Genomic DNA, 22,971 nt, shown 5'->3' on the forward strand with positions numbered 1-22,971 from the left:
GCCAAAATAATATACACGAAATTCTAACATTCTTCTACACTCATTGTTAAAATGGTGAAACATGTACGGGCAATTACAAGCCTAATTCATACGTTAACTATTGACAGGGAATTATTTTTTTTTTTTCAAATTGCCTGAATTTGATATAAAAACTACGATTTTTATTTGCAAAATACTAAAAAGTTTGAAATAATCTGAATAAAAAGTAACATACCTCAACCAAACAAGTTACATTACTGGTTTTTTTTAATAAAAACACACACACATAACCTCAAATTGGTTAATCTGATTTATATTAACCTTTAGCTTAAAAATGTTTCCTTTGACGTTGACAAATAAAGAATAAACACGAAATCAAATGTAAATGAAATGCTATTCAATATTTATCAAGTATTAGTACTAAAAAATCAAACTCATACATACACAGACATAAGAAATAATTAATGATAATAGAGTAAATTAACAACATTTTAGTGTACATATTGAAAACTATCAATAATTGATGATAAAACAATATAAATAATATAAAGTTACCATAGTATGTAAATATTTTTAGGTTATAAAGTTGTAAGTGCCGGGATTGTGGAATGGAGATTATATTATAGATAAATAAATATAGGAAAAAAAGACATTATTATAAGGAGATTTTTGGTTAAAATTAGCTATTGAGGAACAAAATTATTTATATAAAATTGGAACGTTCACGAAGTGTGTCTACAAATTTGCGTAGTGATAGAATAGATATGTAAACATTATATATTTATGTAAATTAATATGCTTTTATATTTTAACATCATCGTCATCAGCTCATTATAGAGGGGCTCGGAGCCTACCCTAAGTTAAGGGTGATTAGGCCATAGTCAACCACGCTGGCCAAGTGCGGGTTGACTTCACACATATCTTAGAATTTCTTCTCAGATATGTGCAGGTTGTATCACTATGTTTTTCTTCACCGTAAGAACGTCGGTTAAATGTACATATGTAAATCGAAAAACACATTGGTACATGGCGGGATTCGAACCCAGGACCTGCAGATTGCAAGTCAAGTTCTTGACCACTGAGCCACTGACGCTCTTGTATATATGCAATATTAAATTGTAGATATTTTCTAGTGAACACTTTAGTATTTTAAAAAATAACATTCGTCTTCCTTTACGATGTTTTTTTTATTTCTGTCCTTTTTTAACATTGATAGTACAAACAACACATTGCTTTTTTAACGTGTCTGAGATAAAGAATTAAAGTTTATAATTTTATGATTCCTTGAAAACTTATTATTGATACCTTTTTTATCATTATTTTTAATAACAACATAATTTTATGAATGTTTTACTTTGAACAGTTTTGTAATTTCTATTAAGATTATTTAAAAATGTTATGTTGAATTCGGAAGTATTATTATATGTTATGTATAATTTTAGTTTTGTACAAATTTATGTTATCGTTTTTTTTATATATGTAAATGAATGTTTAGATTTATTAATTTTGTTTTACGAAATATGTTTTATTTAGAATAATATTTTATGTTATTATATCTCTCTTTCTTTTCTTTCGAAATTATGTTTTATTGGCGTTATCATTTCAAATATATAAAGTGCAGCTATTAACTATAGTGTGAACATTTATATATATTTATATGTTAAATACTCAAGATATATACTTGGAGTTTATTCTCGTAGATTTTTGTCTTTCAGTTAATTATCATATCATATATAAGTATATAAGGTATATGGATTACATTCCATTAATTCTAGTTTGTATATAATGTGTAGTGTTTACTTTATATAAGCTGTTTTATTACCATTACATTGCCAGGAAAGTATATTAAGGGAATCTGAATCTATCAAAAAAACTGAAAATCTCAAATTCTACTTATGTTTTTATTTGTAAGAAAAATAAAAAAAATGTAATGAGTAAAAATTTAAAAGCACTGAAAGCACAATATTAGAGCTAGATAACACTTTCTTGCTTTAATAAACGTTGGTTTTCATTGCTATAAAACATTGTATACAAAAAAATGTCAGCTCATTCTTTTTTGGAAAACAGAGACAAAATTCATGTCTTTGTAAATTTTGCGCAATGGCAACACTTGGTAAAGATTGGCAACACTAAAACTATGTTAAGTGCTAAGCGTGACTTTACTAGTCAGATTTCTTTGAAAGTTACAAATGTTAAACTTAAGGAGCATATACAGGTCTTTATTGATAACTTATGTCTGGTTTCTGAGATTAAATTCTCTGTATAAAACATATCGTCATCTCTAATTATCTTTGAGAAAACAAAGATAAAAATATATTTTATGCAAAGATTTTAGTTTCAGAAACCAACGATTAATCTAAACAAGACACTAATATTTTAATAATTCTTAAAAACATGTGTAAATTTTTGCTATTTTTTTCTTAAAAACTCTTATTTGTAATTAATTTTACAAATGTTTTTATTTAGGTTAATAAAATTTAACAATCACTTGAACAGGCAAATCTTCATATCATTTTTGTGTTCCTAAGTTTAACAGATGGTGATTTTATTTAGTGAGACATTTTTTGTTTGGCGAATAAAATGAAAACGAATGCATTTTAATGTGAACTTTTATTTTATAAAACTTCTCCTTTGTAAAGAATCTTAAACATAATTCCCAAAACCTATATCAACTAAATTACTTAAAATCACTTTACAACAAACATAAACATACACTGGATTGCTTATAAATATACTAGCTGTCGCCCGCGACACCGTCCCTATGAATTTAAAAAAAAAACTTAATTACTAGCCTATGTGTTCTTCCAGACTATGTTTTATATCTGTGCCATATTTCATTAAAATTTGTTAAGTCGTTCCGAAGATACCTTCAAACAAACATCCATCTACCCATCCATCCATCCATCCAAACATTCGCATTTATAATATTAGTAAGATCACATCACAGACTGTTGTCCTGTCTCTAATTTGTATTATACAATAATAAATATATTTTTAAAAAAGTTATAGATCCTAATTAATTTACATAATCGTATCACATTTTTGAGACAATTCCAGACAAAATAAGGGTAAAAATACAGAATACGAGAATACTATTATAAAATTACTATTATACTTTCCTATAGCTAATTAACTATATCAATTCTTTCTTTACCTTTAAATACATGCATTTTTTACATATTTAAAATTTGACTTTAGAAATTAGATTTTAGACTTAATTTTATGTTTATTTTATTTCAAACAATTTTGAAAAATTCTTAAACGTAATGTTACAAAAATAAAGTAAAGCTCAATCTTAAATAACATATGCAAACATATAAATATATCCAAACAGTCTATATAAAGTTATTAAACATTTTTAAGTCAAAGATCACGTACAAAATAAAAAAAAAATTACATTAATAACCAGTAATACTTCAATAAATAAAGTAATTAAACACATTTATTAAATTTAATTACGTATTACAATAATCACAATATTTTTTTCCCTTTAAATTACATTCAAACTTGCGTATAAAAGTACTACGGGGGGCAAAATCAATTAAACTGACGCGCGACAATCACGTGACTCATCGAAAGTTATTGTCAGTTCTATACAATTTTGAAGTTCGTTATGGATTCGCTTCGAAGCGAATGCACTTTATCTAACACCGCTTATCTGTAAAATCTTTCGAATACCATAATTACGGCGTTAAATTTAGTGAGTTACACTAATTTTTGTCTTAACGAATCGTCCAATGACTTTTATAGCTCGGAACGCGTAATTCGGCGACAGTCGTTGCCTCAACAGATAATATCCCACCGCTTGCATCGCAACTAGCATTAACAACAGCATGCCGATGTCCATCCAGAAAGAAACACCAGTCATACCCATCAGTTTCACGAAGTAACTGTAAAGAAAAAAAACTTATTATAACACTTTTCAAGTATCTTGGCGAGCTAAGGTCATCTGCTGAGCAGTACCTTTCCCCCACACCCCGCTGCAACACCTAACATTTAAGTATGAGCATCAACTCACAAGAAGTTACGAGCCACTATATTATATTTTCTATTAAAGTGAACTCGCCAGTCGAGTCGGTGGCATTGCTAATGTTAAAAGGTTAATCTGGAATATATAATCTAGTGTTCTCAACGCATCTTAAATCTATACTCTATACATATTTATACCACCGAAACGAAGTCGCGGGCGACCGCTAGTTATGAAATAAAAGCAGTTTTAACCCACTATCGGATTTCATTTACACTATCAGTGTACTACATATAACTCAAATTCCATTCCCACTAGCATCTGGGTGTAGAAACTTTGGATAATATTAGTTAGAAAATTCAATAACCCATTTTTGCTAAGCTTATCTTTTACTAGAATAAGATCTTACTTTGGATTCTTATATTCGCAATAAACGACATGGTCAGGACAAATAAGGTCATCCCTCGGAGGTCCGTATATAGCTACAATGAGGCCCTCAAGGCCGTAGCGCATGAAGGAGCAGGCCCTGGCCATCTTCCACAGGAGCGGCAGCGGATGGTCTCCACTCCCGATGCCGTACACTGCTAGCAACATTAGCGGAACACTGAGTACTGGTCCCATGAACACTGAATTCTGGAATGTAAAAAAAAAATGTTAAATATTTTTTTAGTCGTTCTACTCTACTAAAAAGTTACTATACGATTGTATGTTTTTTGGCCATGTAGGAGCGTAGAAAGATGCCACAATGCCTAACTAAAGCACAGATAATACTACTAGACCTACTAGACCTACTAGACCTACTAGACTAGATAATATCGAATTATAATAATTGTAGGTAGTAAGGTATCATCGTTCGCATATAGGTATCAGTACCTCTCGGGTAAATTTATCTTAGTAACATTAAGTAAATGCAAATGTTTAGATGGTTGGATGGATGGCTAGATGGATGGGTGTTAGTTAGAAGGTATCTCCAAAACGGGTAGTTGGTTCTCACTGAAATTTGGCATAGATGTAGAACATAGTCTGGAAGAAAATAGGCTACTTATTAAGTTTGTTTTTAATTTCACGCAGACGGAGTCGTGGGCGGCAGCTAGTACTAACTAATTATCAATTTAAATTAAAACAAATGACTTACAACAACACTCAAACTGGACGATATAACAGTACCCATGCTCTCGGATATCAAAGCGACGAGAATGCAGACTGTTATGAACATCACAATCCTGGTGGCCTCCATAGGCTGTGACGTCAGCGGGTACACGATAGCCAGGTAGATGAGAGAGAAGAAGATAGTCGCGGGAGTGCGGGACACGATCAGTGCCGCGTAGTACGGCTTCAGTCCGTACCATCTATTGAAGTACTCCCGCTTTATCAGCTGCACCTCCTTTGGAACTGGGAATAGGAAACTAGTTATAATATAAAAACCTTATCATATATCTATCCCTTTCCCGCTTCATATTTAAGCACAGTATAGTATCGTTGTGTATCCCGTTCTAACAAAATTCATTTCATCAGTCATGAATTTCTTAATAATTAAATTTTGACTAAAACAGGAGACTATTGGTTAATTTTTCAATCAATTGGGTGATCAGTTTGAATTGTGCTAAAGATATCCAATCATAACTGGTTAAGCTTTAAGACTTATGTATTTGAAAATATAATAAGATGGTAAGAAGAACAATAAACTAATAAATAAATAAAAAATAAAATGAAACATAACCTCATTCGGATTGGTTACTTAAATCTGACTAATAGGTTGGTATAAAAGATAGAGTTTGTACAGCTAAGATGTAAGATTAACATAGTTCTACTCACAAGCTAACAAAATTGGCATCATCGGTACATATAACATTGCGATGATGCAAGCGTAGCAGAAGCCGAAGTTAAATATAGTCTTGGAGGCATCATAGCCGATCTGACAGAACAGCATTCCAATAATAAAGCCGAGGAACAGATGCATTCCGACACGGAGCCATAAGTAATCCTGGAAAAAGAAGACAAAATAATACAATGTACTTATAACTAAAAATATAACAAACTCTCTTAAGATAAAAATATTATGATTCATCAGCTCTTTCAAAAAAATTAAAAATCACAAATTCTCTATAGCATGTAAAACATTGAAGTTACAGAATTAAATAGTAGTTTCTTTTGACTTTCTTCATTCTATTATATTTGTGCTGTCTTGAATTTTATTTAGTTTTAAGCAATTATTTCCTCAAAAATCTATTAAATGGAGGATACAAAATCCTAAATTTAAACACTTACTCTATTCCTAACAGACTGTAGCAGCATCCTCCTCAATAGAACAACAAACTGTGTGGACGGCGTACTCTCGTAACTGTACGTATGATCCTGCACTCCACCCGCATTTAGCTGTTCGAGTTCCATCTCCTCGTACTGGTCTTCCATCTGGTGCTCCCTCCAGCGCTGGCATTTGCCATTGTCTACTGCAGACACCATTCTCTCCACGTGAGAACCGTACTCTCCACTCGACACTTCGATTACTGTAATTGAAACAAATAGGTTTTACTTAAACTCAAAATTAAAAATGTTTTATAATCTGTAGTAATGCTGGCAATCTTTATGGCTATCCTTAAGGGAAAGTCTGTTCATCAGTGAACATCCATTGACTGACAATAATTTGTTAACTTACTCAGCAAAGATTGCACATTTTATGTCACTACTTGCTTTTGCCCATTACTCGTACAAAAAACGTAGTAAGCCTATGTGATCTTCCAGACTGTGTTCCACATCTGTACCAAATTCGAGACCTGTTGAACTATTCTAAAGATTCCTTCTAAAAACGTCCCTCCAAACATCTAAAGTTCCGCTTAAATTACTCGTTTTAGTAAGATTATAACTTACCAAAATCCGCAGGATTGTAAGTCTTTGGGCAAGGCAGCTGTAGCTCCTTAAGAAAGGGAACAACGCCTGCTGCCGTGCCCTGGTAGGCGCAGCGGCCATCCGCAACCACATACACGTGGTCAAACACGGAGAACAGACGCGCTGACGGCGTGTGCAATGAACACACGACTGTCCGACCGCCCCGCGCTACCCGCTTTAGAAGAGACACGCAGGTTGATGATGCAACATCGTCTAAACCACTGAAAAGCAAAGGAAAACGTGGATAAGTATTCAAATTAAACAAGCATTTGGATGAAAAAAAAAAACAAATACGAGCATCATCTCAATGCCTTTCCTTAAGATGTTGAGTGATAAAACCTACAAATCCTGTCCAGTCGAAGCCTCATTAGACAAAGTTTGCTAAAAGAGTAAAAATTGCGTTTACTTTAAAAATAACAATAGTTTAAGGTATGTATGTATTTAAATACACATATCTGAGAAGAACTTCAAAGATATGTGTGAAGTCAACCAACCAGCACTTGGCCAGCGTGGTTGACTATGGCCTAATCACCTTTAACTTAGGGTAGGCTCCGAGCCCCTCGGTGGGGACGTATAGTGAGCTGATGATGTATTTAAAATCTAACAAAAAACAATCGTTCACTAACATCATAAAAATGATTTGTTACAAAAGCAATGTCATTTTTCCGTAGTCACAAATCACATAAGTTGTTTACGTAGTTTGTATATGTGATTATGTTCTTCAAAATATGTAAAAGATTTTATATCTTCTTTTTTCTTTCGGTTTAAACCAAACTAAACCATATCGTCATTTCTGTCATTATCTTTGAAGAAAACAGTGGAAATAATATATTTTAAACGGAGATTTTAGTCTCAGAAACTCACTAGTCTGGTTCTAATTCAATCTCTAATACTAAAGTCCTAACATACTAAGTTTTATTAATTATGAATACCATTTGAAACGTAGATTTCTAAAGATTCACAAATAATAATCATATCTTTTTTACTATTATATTTTTTTTATAATAGAAGTTTTCCTCGTGTTTTTGCACGTCCAAAATAATACGTAGTTATTCTCGCGAATTTAAGAACAAAAATGACCTTAGATTTATTTTACTATGTCACGGTGAACAACTGAAACCTACATTCTAATTGGCAAACAAAACCACGCGATGACAAGAACAAAAACATATTTTCAAAGTAATTTAATTGTATTTAAAAACTGTGAATCTAACCTATTAAGGCTGTAAGAGTTCTGAAAAACTCATGATTTTAAAAATCAATAAATATACTTCTATGACAATTCGCTGTAGAATAAGAGAAAAATTCCGTTCATGATCTCTATACATGGAGAGGCTAAAGACCTTTGTTATTCGTGCGTATATGACGCTGATATTTGCTTTTGCTAGCAATTGTGAGAATTCTAAGAAATCATAGACATAGAATTAACTGTCAGTAACATCAACAGGCGTATTTAACTCGGAACTAAACAAATATTGTCATTTCCGAGCAATGAACTCCCCATTTATAGGGATTATTTTTCTTATAACAGAAGGGGGCAAACGAGCAGCGGGAACACCGAGGTGTTCAACGACGCCCATGGACATTAGCAATACCAGAGGAACCGCTGATGCATTGCCGGCCTTTGAGATAGTAATAAGCTCGCTTCTTGAAGGATTAGTGATCCGGTAACATTGAAATTGAGAAATCCAAATACATAAACACTTTTTCCCACCCGAATGTCGGATATAAGCTTTGCCCCCTACTTTTAGAGCTAATTACCGAATATTTCTACTTATCATCAGCTCACTATAAGTCCGGAGGCTACCCTAAGTCATTACTAAATATGGCGTTGTCGGGGTGACTAGGCCATAGTTAATGATGGCTCAGTGTCAATCTTTGAATTTCTTACCAGTTTCTTTCAACATATATGTCTGCTTAATTGTGATCCAAAGCCTTGCTATTCCTTCTATATGTTACTAGCTGTCGCCCGCGACTCTGTCCGCGCGAGATTAAAATTAGATGTTGGTGGATTCTCAGACCTACTCAATATGCTCACAAAATTTCATGAGAATCGGTCAAGCCGTTTCGGAGGAGTATGGGAACGAAAATTGTGACACGAGAATTTTATATATAAGATAAGGAAGTGTTTAAAGGTTAACTATACTAACTAAATACGAACTTTAATATCCGATTTGATTTCGCAACTGGATAAATGTTATTTAGTAATTTAGTTACTGTGTATTTTTAATGGGCAATGTTTATTTAACAATTACCTCTGTAGGATTGTTACTTTAAGCGCATGTAGTGGGTCAAGTACACATATCGTTTATTCTTAACACTGATTCAGACGCTTAACATATCATGACAGTGAATTATGGACATGCAATTTTTTTACGAGCCATTTCAATTTTAATTTAATTTGTACTAGTGATACTTACGATTACAGTTTTTTTGTAGAAATATTTCTAAAGTTCGTTCTATAACGAATTTTTAAAAGTGGCAGACGCCAGCATCAAAATCATCCGTTGTACGAATTAGCCGGCTAATCCGGTGCAATACCACGACTGAGGGGAGAAGTGCAGTGGAAGCAATTCCGTGTTCTTTGCGGATGTCTATTGGCATGTCGCTTCGCTATTTAGGCAAATTTACGAGGCCGCATGCGCGTTTGCCACTACTTTGAAATGCCACTAGGTTTACGGGACCCGTCAATTTGACGGATTTCAAACTTTGAAATGAAACACGCAAAAAACCATAGCATTAATCTTAACTATTTTGCATCGTAAATTTATAATTTCATTTAAAGAGTTTATACGCACAATTATTATTTTCCTAAGCTTTATAAATTTTGAAAATTGTACCTTGTATACCTATTTCAACGGAACCCGTCAATTTGACGGGTTAGCTGATTGCGTCAACAATCCTTATATATTTGCTTCGCTTGTAAAATTATACCTCCAATAGCAAATATAAGACTGAAATAAAGGTCTAAGACCCCCCCACTCATAATCTCAATAGCGCCTCGATAACGAATTGTGTAGCCCGGGTGTCAAATCCTCGCGTTATTCGAAACTCAAAGCGTGCAGCAGACTAAATGTCGTATCGAAAAGATATTCAGTGGTGCAAACATAAACAACACACACAAAGAACTTTCACAGCCTGCGGTAGCCGACGTTAGGCTGCGATATGAATCTGCGATAATCCCTGCTGTCTTCAGTATAGTCGCTGCAGTGACCGTGGTAAGAACATTTTTTGAAGACAGTGTGCAAAAGTTTTGGTTATTGTAGTCACCCGCTTATTGTAAGTTTTTATAATAGGGTAATTGAATTTTGCACGGTATTTTGCCAAGTAAAAGTTTGTCAAGTTTTTTGTAAAAGATGCCAAGTGGGCTACTGTAATAAAAATAGAAGCAGTAATTGCTGTATGTATTGTAAAAATATCGTATGCGGGAAATGCACAAAAGAAATTCAATACGTATGTAAAAAATGTCCTCGATAAATATGATTATGTAGCCTTTATATTATTGTTATCATTTTCATAATAACTTAACAAAAAATTTGACTTATTAGTATTTTATTTTTACGTGAAGCCTTATATTGTTAAACTCAGATTTAGTTTGAATAAATTGATTTTTTAAAAATAAATACGTATTTTCATCCACCCGTCAATTTGACGGATGCTCGTAGAGATAGGTATATAAGAAACGCCCGTAAACCTAGTGTTAAAAAAATTGGTACTGTTAGGAAGTAAATCCGAAAATGTCCCAGTGTATTAACGCAACACTAGACTTACTAAAAGGTCGATATTTATGACCCCTCACTATTCATTCTGACACTGGATTTTGTAACGAAAGCTCGTCATTCGCGCCAAATGATTCTAACTAATACTGTCTAAAAGTACCAACTGTGATTGTCGTTTGTTTTAATCAAAGATTTCTCTAGTGTTGATGTGCTTCATTGTTTCCTACTCTTATAAAAAAGGACTTACGTAGTCGGTTCATCTAGGAAGATAACAGGGGGGTTGTTCAACAGTTCCAAAGCTATTGATAGTCGCTTCCTCTCGCCTCCAGAAAGACGCTCGCTCGACGTATCCTTTGCTTTATCCAGTCTCAATAGATGTAAAATCTCTTCTACCTAAAATAAATAGACGTATTACAATTGTGTACAAACAAATGACGACTGAAATAATGTTTTAAAACTATTTAAATGAACGAAGTACAATAATATTTATGAATTAATTCCACTAGGATCTTATAACCAGACTTATAGAAAGAAATAGGAACGAGGAAATACCAAGAAGAATGTATTAAGACAGCTATGAAGAAAGCTCCAACGACAAGAGCTATATTTTTTTTTATAAAATAAGGGCAAAAGATCGAAGGGAACACGTCACGTTATCTTTTTTTTTTTTTATAACAGAAGGGGGCAAACGAGCAGCGGGAACACCGAGGTGTTCAACGACGCCCATGGACATCAGCAATACCAGAGGAACCGCAGATGCGTTGCCGGCCTTTGAGGTGGTGATAAGCTCGCTTCTTGAAGGACCCTAAGTCGTAGCGGTTTGAAAATACCGCCGAGGACAAGTAATGATTATGATGAAAATAATTTGTTAGACGGAAAATGGTGAAACAATTACTTCACACATCGAAGTCTGAATGCAAGACGCATGTCATTTAAAATTAAACATTCGCTCGCACACAAAGCTCTCTCTTTCCTTACTTAAGTTTAATACGTCTATTTATATTCGGTCGCATGATTGTGCTACATACAGATTTACCTGTGCATTGTGCATTTTAAGACTAAACGACGGTTCTGATTACGTACAGAATAACTAACACAAATGAAAAAAGGAAACAGCGTAATAGCGGATGCCGTTGTGTAGATACATAATTTGATGTTTCTCTTTTAGACTTAATATCGATGTTATAATTAATCTATCATTTGTTCTTAATATATATAAATACGTTGCTATAATCTTACTTATTACTAATATTATAAATGCGAATGTGTGGTCAGAACGGCTGAGAGCATCTCGATGAAATTCGGTATACATATAGAACATAGTATGGAAGAACACATAGGTACTAATTATGTTTTTTTAATTCCGCCCGGACGGAGCCGCAGGCGATAGCTGGTATTAATAAATTGGTCGGATAGTTAAAATTACTATTGTTATAAAGCTATTAATCATTGTGAATTTTGAATATAATAATAGGAATTACTAATGTTAAATACCAGTCCGAGGTTGTTCCTCATAAGAAACCATGAAGAAGACGTCTCAAGGTAAGAAATATTTTGCCAAATTGTCAGACTTTTAAATTACATTTTAATAGATAATATATTCTCGTGTCTATTTATGGCGTAGTAGGCGGGTCGACGGTATGTTTTCGTACTAGTGTTTATACAGTGTAAACTCAAAATAATATCGTTATTTTTATTTTAAGAGCCTTAGGGTCAATTCAGATAGACAGAGGTGGAGACCAGAGAAGATTTTTATCGCAACATTCAGCTAAATGCGATTGACACTTGGTTTAATTTTACTTTTCACTTCGTTTTTAAGCTTGACCTTGAAAAAAAAGTCGCTACGATTTATCTGAATGGACCCTTAATTTTTAATTTGTAATTGAAGTAAAATTCTATAACGCATGCAAATGCATTCGTTTAAAGCTTCAAGTCTACACTTACAATGACAGCCTTCCGGTGCGCGGTCACGTCGCTGCCGAGCTTGAGGTCTGCGGCCATGGCCATCGCCTCGCGTACCGTGATGAGCGGCTGCAGCAAATCCTCCTGCATGATGTAACGTGACAGTTTGCGGAACTGCCGCAGGTCTCGCTGCTCGCCATTCGTTGATATTATGCCACTTGCGCCATTCACCCTATAGTGACGTCACCAATATTATAAATGCAATGTTATCAAAATGGCTGATCGGATTTAACGTAAGGTCAAACGAAGATCTCTCTCGAAGTTTGGTTTAACGAACTGTATGAATTAATGTAAAGAGTAATGTTTATATGCTGCATTCCTAACATTGTATTAGCATCTTCTATGCAAGCGTTATGACATATCCACGGTGTGTAATTTTGCAAGCGATGTTCGTATCCGTCTCCAATTCAAGCACCGTGTCAACTCACACTTACTACTATTCTCAAAGTTGTTTAATGAGAATCTAAAGTAGCACATAAGGGACTGCTTAATGGACTATTAAGAGCCTAAGTCTTAAAAGATTTTTCCATAAGTTTTGTCATACAAAAACCTTGCTATGACGTCATCGAACGCATTTAATAACATTACCTATAAATACATAACCAATGGATACTAGGAAGTCATAAACTTAATGATGGGATCATTGCATCATGTTATGAATTACTATTATTGCTTACATAAACTTTATCTTACAATAATCTGTTTATTACTAAAGAACTAAAGGACAGCTACATTTTAAATTGTGACAATTTGCTTAAACTCTGTAAAAGATCTTGTTTATAAAAAACTTCATAGATAGTACTTTAAGGTACGACTCCATTGGTCTTGCCGGACGCATTACGCGCACGGATTTAACAGATCTGCTTTGTCTAGATGCGGTCGGTGCGGATAATGAACGCAGCGATATGTAAAATCATATAAAGCAAACTAGAATCCGGTTGCGCGTTGTGCCAATGAACGCTCACCTTTATACGAACCAAAAGCGCGGTCGCCTACCATAAAGAGATCTGTTTTATATCACAAGTCGTACAATTTGGATAAAAGGTTGACGTCATTATAAAGTTAAAGCAACTTTACTAATAGTCTTAATTTACCTGTAACCAGCCAGTACGTTGAGAAGCGTGCTCTTGCCAGCACCCGAAGGACCCAAGATGGCGGTCAACTGCCCCGATCTGAACTCTCCGTTGATACCTCGAAGTATTAACTTTGCAACTAAAACAAAAACTAAAATTAAATATACTTAAAACATTAAAAATTCTACGCCCTTAAAATGTACACTAAATGCTGTCTATTATGGGGTAAAATTAATGTGGCTTTTTATGACACTCGACTTGTGAAGCAATCAATCATAGTTTGTTGTACACTATATAGGTGCTTCGATTGATTATTGATTTAAATAATTAAAGCCCTCATAGGTAAATCATAGAAGAATTATTCAAGCATCGAAAATTAAATAAAATATTTTTTTAAATCACAAATTGCTAGCGTACCACACGTTCGTTGTCTTTTAACTTACTATGATTTAATTGTAATTCCAAGCATGTTACATTTTGTTATAATATTTTCTAGTGTTCACATAAGCGCTGTCTTCAAGTCTATCACATAACTTTAATTGTAATTAGGTGTTTGATAAAAGCCACGTTCAGCATCTCCTTCTCACGATTCAATAAGTTTTTCTATTATATATGTATTATGAAGGGTTTTTTTTTTTAATTTTACAAATGCTCCTTAATATGAAACATTTTTAGCTAGCTTTAGTTTTTATCTATGTATATTTTAAGCGAAAGTTCGGTATTTGTACTTGAACGTATTTCTATTTACGATATGAAACAAATCAATCTCCTTTAAATCGTATTACAAATTTCATAAGGTTCAAAATTGTGTTGACTATGAGAAAATGCGGCTGTGTTAGTTGTCAAACGCAATTGAATAGCGACAGGTCATTGACCTAACCTTCGTGAATGCAATTGAACTATACTAACACTTAATGAAACTACCACAAACATAATTTGAGTTTACCGTTAGTATGCTTCTTATAGTTATAATTTTATGTTTGAATAAATGTTGAAATAGACAAAGAGATTATATTTCACAGACCAGCTATCTCATAGATTATTTTAAAGAGACTGGACGAAAACATCGAAAGCATTTGATGAACTTTCAAACGTTTGCAATTTACTTTAGAAGTCGACTGAAGTGACATTTTTATTAATACACTAGCGGTCACTTGAGTGAAAATTAAAAAAAAAGTCCAGTTATAAGTTACGCAAGTACATCATATTTGTAAATTATATATTTTCGATTTCTACACTACAATTTTAATATAATGTAAAGACTAGGTGTCACCTGCAACTGCATCCGCGCGGAATTTAAAAAAAAACTAATTAGTAGCCTATGTGTTCTTTCATACTATGTTTTACATCTGTATCAATTTTCACCGAGATACATTGAGCCGCTATGGATACCTTCAAACAAACATCCATCTAAACATTCACATTTATAATATTAGTAAGATGTATTATTAGTATGGATACAATTGTTTTAAATTTTAATTTAAAACATTCGAATTCGGATCAAAATCTCATGTAGATGTCGTAAACGAAGCTGACATTAGTGCGCAATGGTATACATATCTCGGAGGCAGGCGTGCTGCAGCGCTCACGTGGCTCGCGACGGCCTATTTAAGACACACTAAGTCACGTGCGGGCCCTAGTGATGGGGCACACATATCGATAATTAGTTTTTTTATACAGAAGGGGGCAAACGAGCAGTGGGAACACCGAGGTGTTCAACGATGCCCATGGACATCAGCAATACTAGAGAAACCGCAGATGCGTTACAATAAAACTAAAAAAAATATTACTAGAATCCCTGTTAATTGACTGCAACAATGATTAACTAATAACTTAATCAGTAAGGATTCGCTTACAGATCGTGGGGTCGTGGGTTTGAATCCGCCATTTAACTATTGAGATGAACCATGTGCACAAGCTTTTAAGGTTATTTGAAATGACTTAATAACAGTAAACTATTTCAATAATCTACTAATTTTATTGTCTCATTTCGCAGACTTCCGTATCTTAAATTTGAGGCCAACGTTAACTTTACTGTGATAAAAATCAACATATTCATAAATAATTAATGAAAACGTATCTGCAGCTTATTGTGGATGTCGACTGTAACATTTGTATGGACACCTCACGAATAATATAGTGACAAAATATGTATTTTTTTTTTAATTTTCGTTTTTAATTTTATTTTATTTTATTAAAAATATCGTACAGCGAATGATTTAATGAACATCACTACGAACATGTCACGTGGGAGGCTTTCTAAATACTTAGCCAATTTTCTCAGTGCAGTTGCACACTGCTAGGGTTACCATAAATTTTAGTTTACACAACCTTTACGTATTAAAGATAAATAAATTTATTCCGACATTGACAATACTGACAAAAATGTTTAGAATTATTTTATTGTAAGGTCGATGTTAAAATGTATTTTTTAAATGTGAATTTCCTTGCATTGTATTCAATCTAGTTTTAGTTTTATTGTTAAGTTAAACGTATAATGTAATTCACACAATCATTTAAGTATATTTTGTAGGATTTTATAGGGATTACTTCGGCTTCGTCTATACCAGTGGTTCCCAAACTTATTTTGTCTACTCCCCACTTTGAGAACCACTATAACTTCAAATTAAATAAATTAATTATTGTGACCTATATATGTATATTAACGGGGAATTCTAAACGAAACTTTTACTGTAACCCGCAACTTGGGACCTGCAGCGTCCACAAAGGGGCGTTATCGCCCACTTTGGGAAAGACTGGTCTATACTCTTTTTTGCAGTCGGAATCAAAGACCTTTAATGGTCGTTTATTTTAAATTTATCTCACTAAAAATACACTAAGTGATCAAATAATTCTGAGTACCGCAGTTAAAATATTTACACGTAAATAAACTACATACTAAATAAATTGATAGTCACAGTACACAGAACCAGTTTTATGGTGAGACCTTGTGCTCATTGCACTATTTATCTTCGCAGACATTCTAAGTTAGAATATTGCTTTAGGCCAAAAAATGCTTCAAATAATTAGTTATTAAATTCCATACCTACTTGAGTAAAAGCCTATTTTTAAGCCTTTTTTTTCCTAATAGACAGAATTTTTTTTAACTTTTCGATGATTTGGATAATTCTTTCTGAAAATGAAATGTAGAACTTGCTACCGTGATACTTTAATTGACACATGTTGTCGTCTCTATTTTTTCAAAGAGCATGAAAGGGATGGCAATATGATTTTTAAGATGCTTCGACAATTCGAACACAGATATAAAATATAATAATTTTATATGATTACAGGAAAATAAATCTTGATTTATGATTACATAGCAATTAAAATGTAATACATTTTAATTGCATATACAATGTGATACATTTTCTATATGACATAGAATTTCGTTGAAAGATAATTATTATAATTGACCCAGTCAATAGGACCTAATTACCTGAAGTTAATGGTTGATATAAATGTATGAATGTGTATGTATACTCGGTCAATTAAACTCTTGTAGACTTAATCCCCAGACCAAAATGTGTCGTACGAAATTACTAGCCGCTATAAAGTCACTCCTAACTTAGGTTAGGCTCTAAGACACTCATTGGGAACGTAAGTTAAGCTGATGATGATAAAGTTTGGTACTTATTACCGTTGCATTGTAATTTTTCTTACCTTTGCCGTTTTTAACAGTGTAGGTGAGATCTTGAAAGCTGAGATTGACGGGTGGTCGCTGTGGCAGATGGGACAAGTGCGCTCGGCCCAGCGGCTCGGGCGCACTCCCACTCGTTGCCGCTTCCATTGGTTTTTACTCTTTGGCTTTCACTTCGACATTATTGAGTTACACAGGAATTCATTCAAGTACTAAATAAGTTTGAGTCGTTTTCAGTACCTGTAACAAATAAAATGTCGACAATAAGTTTTTTTATACGTTTTACTAATTTTAATACGTTTTTGTTCACATTTTTATATTTACGCACACAATAACATAACTTGGTTTAAGTTATAAGGTTCCCGCTTTCTACTACTGTTGTAAATTTGTGATGTAGTTTGTTCATGGTTAAATTAAATTTTAATTATTTCTTATCTAGCCATAAAATTCTTAGCCGTAAAAATGTGCATTAATAACACAAACGTTCATACTCTAGTAAAACGCAAAAAAAACAGTTACGTAAACTTTTAGTTTTTACAATCCTTTTTAATCATTTTAACGAATCAAAAAGTGGGACCACACTTTTCACCGTACTAAAGACAGGACTTATTTTCCTGTCAGTAACAAAAACGCATCTATGCAAACTAAAAGGTCAATAACACCAAAGTTCAAGTTTATTGGTACAAATACTTTTATTTCAAAATATTTACTTAATTAATGAAACATGTCGCCTATTTCCGTCTTAAAATTCTACTCGACCTATATTTTTATAATCCGGAAGCGTTAACTTAATCTACATATATAAATATCAATTGCTGTAAGTTAGCGTCGCTAAAAGTGGAGAACGGCTGAACAGATTTATGTTACCTTGGTCTTGAAATGTTTTTGGAGGTCTAGGGAAGGTTTAAAACGTGAGAAAAATTCTAATAGTTGCCGGGAAAACCCTTTAGGAACATGTTATAATCCCGCGCAGACGGAGTCGCGGACGACAGCTAGTGAAAAAAACAATACAAAGCAAAGAATATTACCTTCATTTGTCCTATAATTGTTTAATAATTAACAAACTACTACATTCCATAAACTTAATTAACGATTAATTATGAAGATTTCTATCATCTTATCTCAGTGAAAAACAAATCAGTGCTTGCAACATAAAATTGCCAACCGCTGCCAAATGCAATCGGAAACTATTAAACTAAAAAATATAGCAATATATTTTGATTTATAAACAACGGTCATAGCCCATTACCCGAGTGATTAACAAACGTAGTATATAATCCGAAAATATATATATATTAATGAGTCAAAGGAAAACTTTGCATTGTTGTTTAAGGAATTTTCCCAAACGAATGAACTTGGTAAAGAAGTTTATAGAGTTACTAGTTGTCGCATGCGATTCCGTCCGGCCAGATTATAAAAAACTTAATAAGTCTATGTATTCTTCCATACTATGTTCTACAACTGTGCTAATTTTCTTTAGGATCTGTTAGACCATTGTGGACATACCATCTAACAAACATCCATCCATCCATCCAAGCATTTACATTTATAATATTAGTAACATAATAAGATGGTTAAATTTCGCCAATAGGTGACCATTAGTTAGATAAAATAGTTAAAATAAAGCTAGATTACCTTATACTTATGCTTCGTAAAACAATGATATTATGTATATATACTCGTATTTAAATAATTCCTATGAATTTGTTTATACGTATAGAGATTGGTTAACAGAGTCAATATTCTAAAGTATTATACTCGGCTCACAACCACAGCATTTACGAGCTATGCTTATTGCAAACAGTTAGGAAATGTTGTTGCAAAAACAAGTTTGAAGTTTTATTATTATAGACGTATCATAACAAAACGATCGTACCCTAGATTTACCATAAATCGCAATTTATCACCAAATGAATGAGGAGTGCGTTCCGTGTGACTAATTTTGTTTTTATTCCCTACTTAACCCTTTCATAATAAGCAAAATAATAATTGCAATAATATCATTGCAAAAGGATGGGATGATTTTTTAAGTACATTCTCAATGTTCTCCATCAAAGGTAGGACGCCAACAGCCTCTTTTATAATAACACGTATTAGCAATATCATCGCTTACTAACACGTGTTTTAAAAAATCAGGCGCTAATACCATTTATAATACCACTAGCTGTCGCACGCGACTCCGTCCGTGTCGTATTTACAAAAAACTTAATAAGTAGCCTATGTCTATAAGACTATGTTCTACATCTATGACAAATTTCAGCGAGATCTATGCAGCCGTTGTGGAGATACCTTCAAACATCCATATAAACATTCGCATATTATATTAGATTTTAATTATTTAATCATCAAAGGAATAATTAGTTAAATATTTGAGAATAAAGTCAATCTTTTAATTTACATCTAATCTACCAATCATCATCATCATCGTCATCATCAGCTCACTATACGTCCCCACCGAGGGGCTCGGTGCCTACCCTAAGTTAAGGGTGATTGGGCCATAGTCAACCACGCTGGCCAAGTACGGGTTGGTTGACTTCACACATATCTTTGAATTTCTTCTCAGATACGTCTCAGATACGTGCAGGTTGCATCACGATGTTTTCCTTTACCGTAAGGACGTCGATTAAATGTACATATGTAAATCGGAAATCGAAAAACACATTGCTACATGGCGGGATTTGAACCCAGGACCTGCAGATTGGAAGTCAAGTGCTTGACCAATGAGCCACTGACGCTCTACAATAATCTAATCTACCACACGCTAGTCCAAATCACCAGGATCATGCAAATGTCAATTATGTTTACAATATAAAATTGCCTGAATACAATCAATTCACAAAGTGTGTCAAACTTGATAAAACTAAACAAATGATATTACCGACATTTGAACCGGAAAAATGCAATTGTGTCAATACTTATCAAAACATATGGTCACATCATCGTTAGAAATATGATACAGATTAAAAAATATAATATCCCTTTGAAAAAATAAAACCAGTAAAAACAAAAGTTGACAAGATATTTGATTACTCTACATTACTTTTCTAAAATATACGTTACGATTATCAAAACATGCCACCAAATTTTAGAGTTCAGTCTGTTAAGGTGTGCACACACTTATAGTGACGCGGCGAACACTAAAAGTAAACACGAATAAGCATTTCGTTTTAAATGTAAAACAAATCTTACACAGTTAGTTATCGTTAAATTTTCTTTATATGAAAGTAACAAAAAAATAATTATTTTCTATATGTGATTATAGGATAAATGCTAATGAAAATCCAAAATTTATTTTTAGGAAAAAAAATATTATAAACATACTAGCTGTCGCTCACGACACCGTCCGCGGAATTAAAAAACCTAATAAGTAGCCTATTCGTACTACGAGACTATGTTCTACGTGTACCAATTTTTTTCAAAATCCGTTGAGCCGTGCCGGACATACCTCCAAACAAACATCCATTCATTTAAACATTCGCATTTATATCAGTAAGACACTCGTACTTAATTTTTTTGCAATCACTCTAGTGTATTGTCAAGTTCATATAAATTTTGCAACATTTGAACTGAGAAACGATGATTGAAACGCCTACAGTTGTATGAAGGTCACATGCCGCGTACTGACGAAACGTTTAGTCTCCCAACTCTTAGCTGGTTTCAAACACCTCACAAATATTTCATCATCATTTCTAGGTATATTAGTGCAAAGATCCTAACAGTCTAGCTACACACTTACAAAAACCTGCAATAAAACCTATTTTACTGGTCTCTGTTCTTTACAAACAGAATGAGAATAAAGTCAATATGTTTTTGTACAAGAGTTTCGGCAATGGAAATCTAATGATAACCTCATTTCGTTTCCTTGGATCTTTACAAATATTATAAATTGCAGTTTTCCTTAACTTCTGTGCGGAATTAAAAAAATCTATTAATAAGCATTGCCTATGTCACACGAGTATAGTGTTCTTCCCAACAGTGATAGAATTTTTCAAATAGGTTCAGTAATTTCAGAGCCTTTTCAATGCAAATAAAGAAATCTTATTTATAATATTAGTATAGATGTTCCTTATATTTTAGATTAATATATTACTACGTATTTATACTACATCACTAATTTAATAATATCATTGTATTCGCTATACATCTAAAAAAAAATTTGATAAATAACAAATTGAATGATGAGTGCCAAATTGGATGTTAGCAATTTTTATTGTAAACGCCGGAAGCTATCAATTGTTTAGTCTTAAAGAGAGGTTATTCAATGGTTAGTGCTGATTCTTACGAGACAAACAGACACAAATATTTAAATCTAGCTGTCGCCCGCGACTCCTTCCGTGCGGAATTAACAAAAATCTTAATAACCTATGTATTCTTCCAGGCTATGTTTTACAACTATGCAAAATTTTAGCGAGATTCGTTGAGCCGTTCCAGAGATAACTTCAAACAAACGTTCATCCATCTATCTAAATATTTGCATTTATAATATTAGTAAGAAATAAGGATACATTCAACTAATCAAAATATTACCCTAAATTCGTGTCGTGTGTGTAGAGCTTAATTCACTGTTTCTTAGGTTCGTTGATTGAATTAGAATATGTATCAACCTACTTATGGAACAATTTCTCATTGTATTTTAATTTGTTATTGTGCGCAAGTGAAAGATACCTTTCTATACTCTACACAGACATTTTATGTCTGTGTTTAAATTCATGATTATATTTAAAAAAATCTATTATAAAAGACCAGACAACTACTAATTGTACTTTCTGTAACTACCGTACTAAGTTAACCAGCATTGTTTAAATTAGCAACAAAATAGTTTCAATGAGATTAACTTTACGTCTTAAGTTTATTATTTATTATTACAAGTATTCTAGGGTAAGCTGTAGTAATATCCACGCTAAAAGTCAACTAAATTCCTTACTTATCACTAAAACTTTAGCGCACCACTAATTTTAACTAAGTACAACTTACCTTCTTTGAACGTAACATACATAAATATTTAATGTGGTCTGCGAGCATTCACTAAAGCACTAACACTTCACGTCTAGCCCACGCCGCTTACAACTCGCGACTAAGTTAGATGCAAGCTGTGGTTGTGTTGACTAAGCTCTATAGCTCACAGTTCATTCACAGCGCAATTAAAAACAGTGGTTCTCAAACATAATTTTATATCATGACAAAAATCATATCGACAAATTAATGGAGAAACGCCCCTATCAGTGTCAAAAAGTGCAACATAATCTTTGTCGAACATTTTTTTGGTTTGTTATTAACAAAATATCTTAACCATATACCGATTTTTTCAAAGGGGAATGCTTTAGGCATACTCCGTGACTCAGGGAAAGCACGGTAGTTATGTGGGATTCTCTCCTCAAATGGGAGCATACCAACTAAACCCCTCTGTTCCCTCATAGCCATAATGTAGGACGCTACGGGATCACGTTGACTTGCCAGCGACGCCCCACTGAACTATACATATACCGACTAACCAGAGTGTAATATTTTTTCACCGTGGGTTTTTGCCACCAAAATCTCTGTATAAAACATATCGTCATCCCTGTCATTACCTTTGACAAAACAGAGATCATAATATGTTTTAAACGGAGATTATGGACTCAGAAAACCACGGTCACGCAAGTCTTTGTGTATATGGGTTTGTATCTTGTTTCTCTGTGATTTACTTGGTCAAGTTTCATGCATTATAATTTTCTCCATCACGTGGTAAATACGTCTACGTCTCTC

General features: G+C 33.3%; 1 protein-coding gene across 3 annotated transcripts; it reads right to left on the reverse strand.

The window, feature by feature from the left end:
• Window positions 1-3,497: 3,497 nt before the first annotated feature.
• Window positions 3,498-22,294, reverse strand: LOC106127852 (ATP-binding cassette sub-family G member 1). 3 transcript variants are annotated; one of them, XM_013326135.1, is made up of 11 exons: window positions 22,201-22,294; window positions 17,250-17,466; window positions 13,608-13,725; window positions 12,496-12,685; window positions 10,799-10,944; window positions 6,815-7,053; window positions 6,215-6,453; window positions 5,762-5,930; window positions 5,082-5,338; window positions 4,356-4,579; window positions 3,498-3,869 (listed from the first exon to the last, which is right to left on the reverse strand). In XM_013326135.1, exons 2-11 carry the CDS (start codon window positions 17,374-17,376, stop codon window positions 3,677-3,679), a joined length of 1,902 nt encoding a protein of 633 aa, XP_013181589.1. In that variant the 5' UTR covers window positions 17,377-17,466; window positions 22,201-22,294; the 3' UTR covers window positions 3,498-3,676. The 3 variants fall into 3 exon arrangements, with proteins under 3 accessions (XP_013181589.1, XP_013181592.1, XP_013181590.1); XM_013326138.1 differs by having other exon boundaries at window positions 22,221-22,287; XM_013326136.1 differs by lacking the exon at window positions 22,201-22,294 and adding an exon at window positions 17,555-17,591.
• Between the last annotated feature and the right edge of the window lie 677 nt (window positions 22,295-22,971).

This window comes from Papilio xuthus, unplaced genomic scaffold (genome assembly GCF_000836235.2).
Source record: "Papilio xuthus unplaced genomic scaffold, Pxut_1.1 DF828952.1, whole genome shotgun sequence".
Taxonomy (NCBI): domain Eukaryota; kingdom Metazoa; phylum Arthropoda; class Insecta; order Lepidoptera; family Papilionidae; genus Papilio; species Papilio xuthus.

What these genes read in the sequence shown, in the direction of transcription:
- LOC106127852 (XM_013326135.1), bottom strand. Translation starts at nt 17,376, where the DNA reads ATGGAAGCGGCAACGAGTGGGAGTGCGCCCGAGCCGCTGGGCCGAGCG. An exon ending in TTACAATCCTGCGGATTTTG is followed by an intron (nt 6,454 to 6,814) that starts GTAAGTTATAAT and finishes TTTCAATTACAG; the next exon opens with TAATCGAAGTGTCGAGTGGA. An exon ending in TACAGTCTGTTAGGAATAGA is followed by an intron (nt 5,931 to 6,214) that starts GTAAGTGTTTAA and finishes TTCTTTTTCCAG; the next exon opens with GATTACTTATGGCTCCGTGT.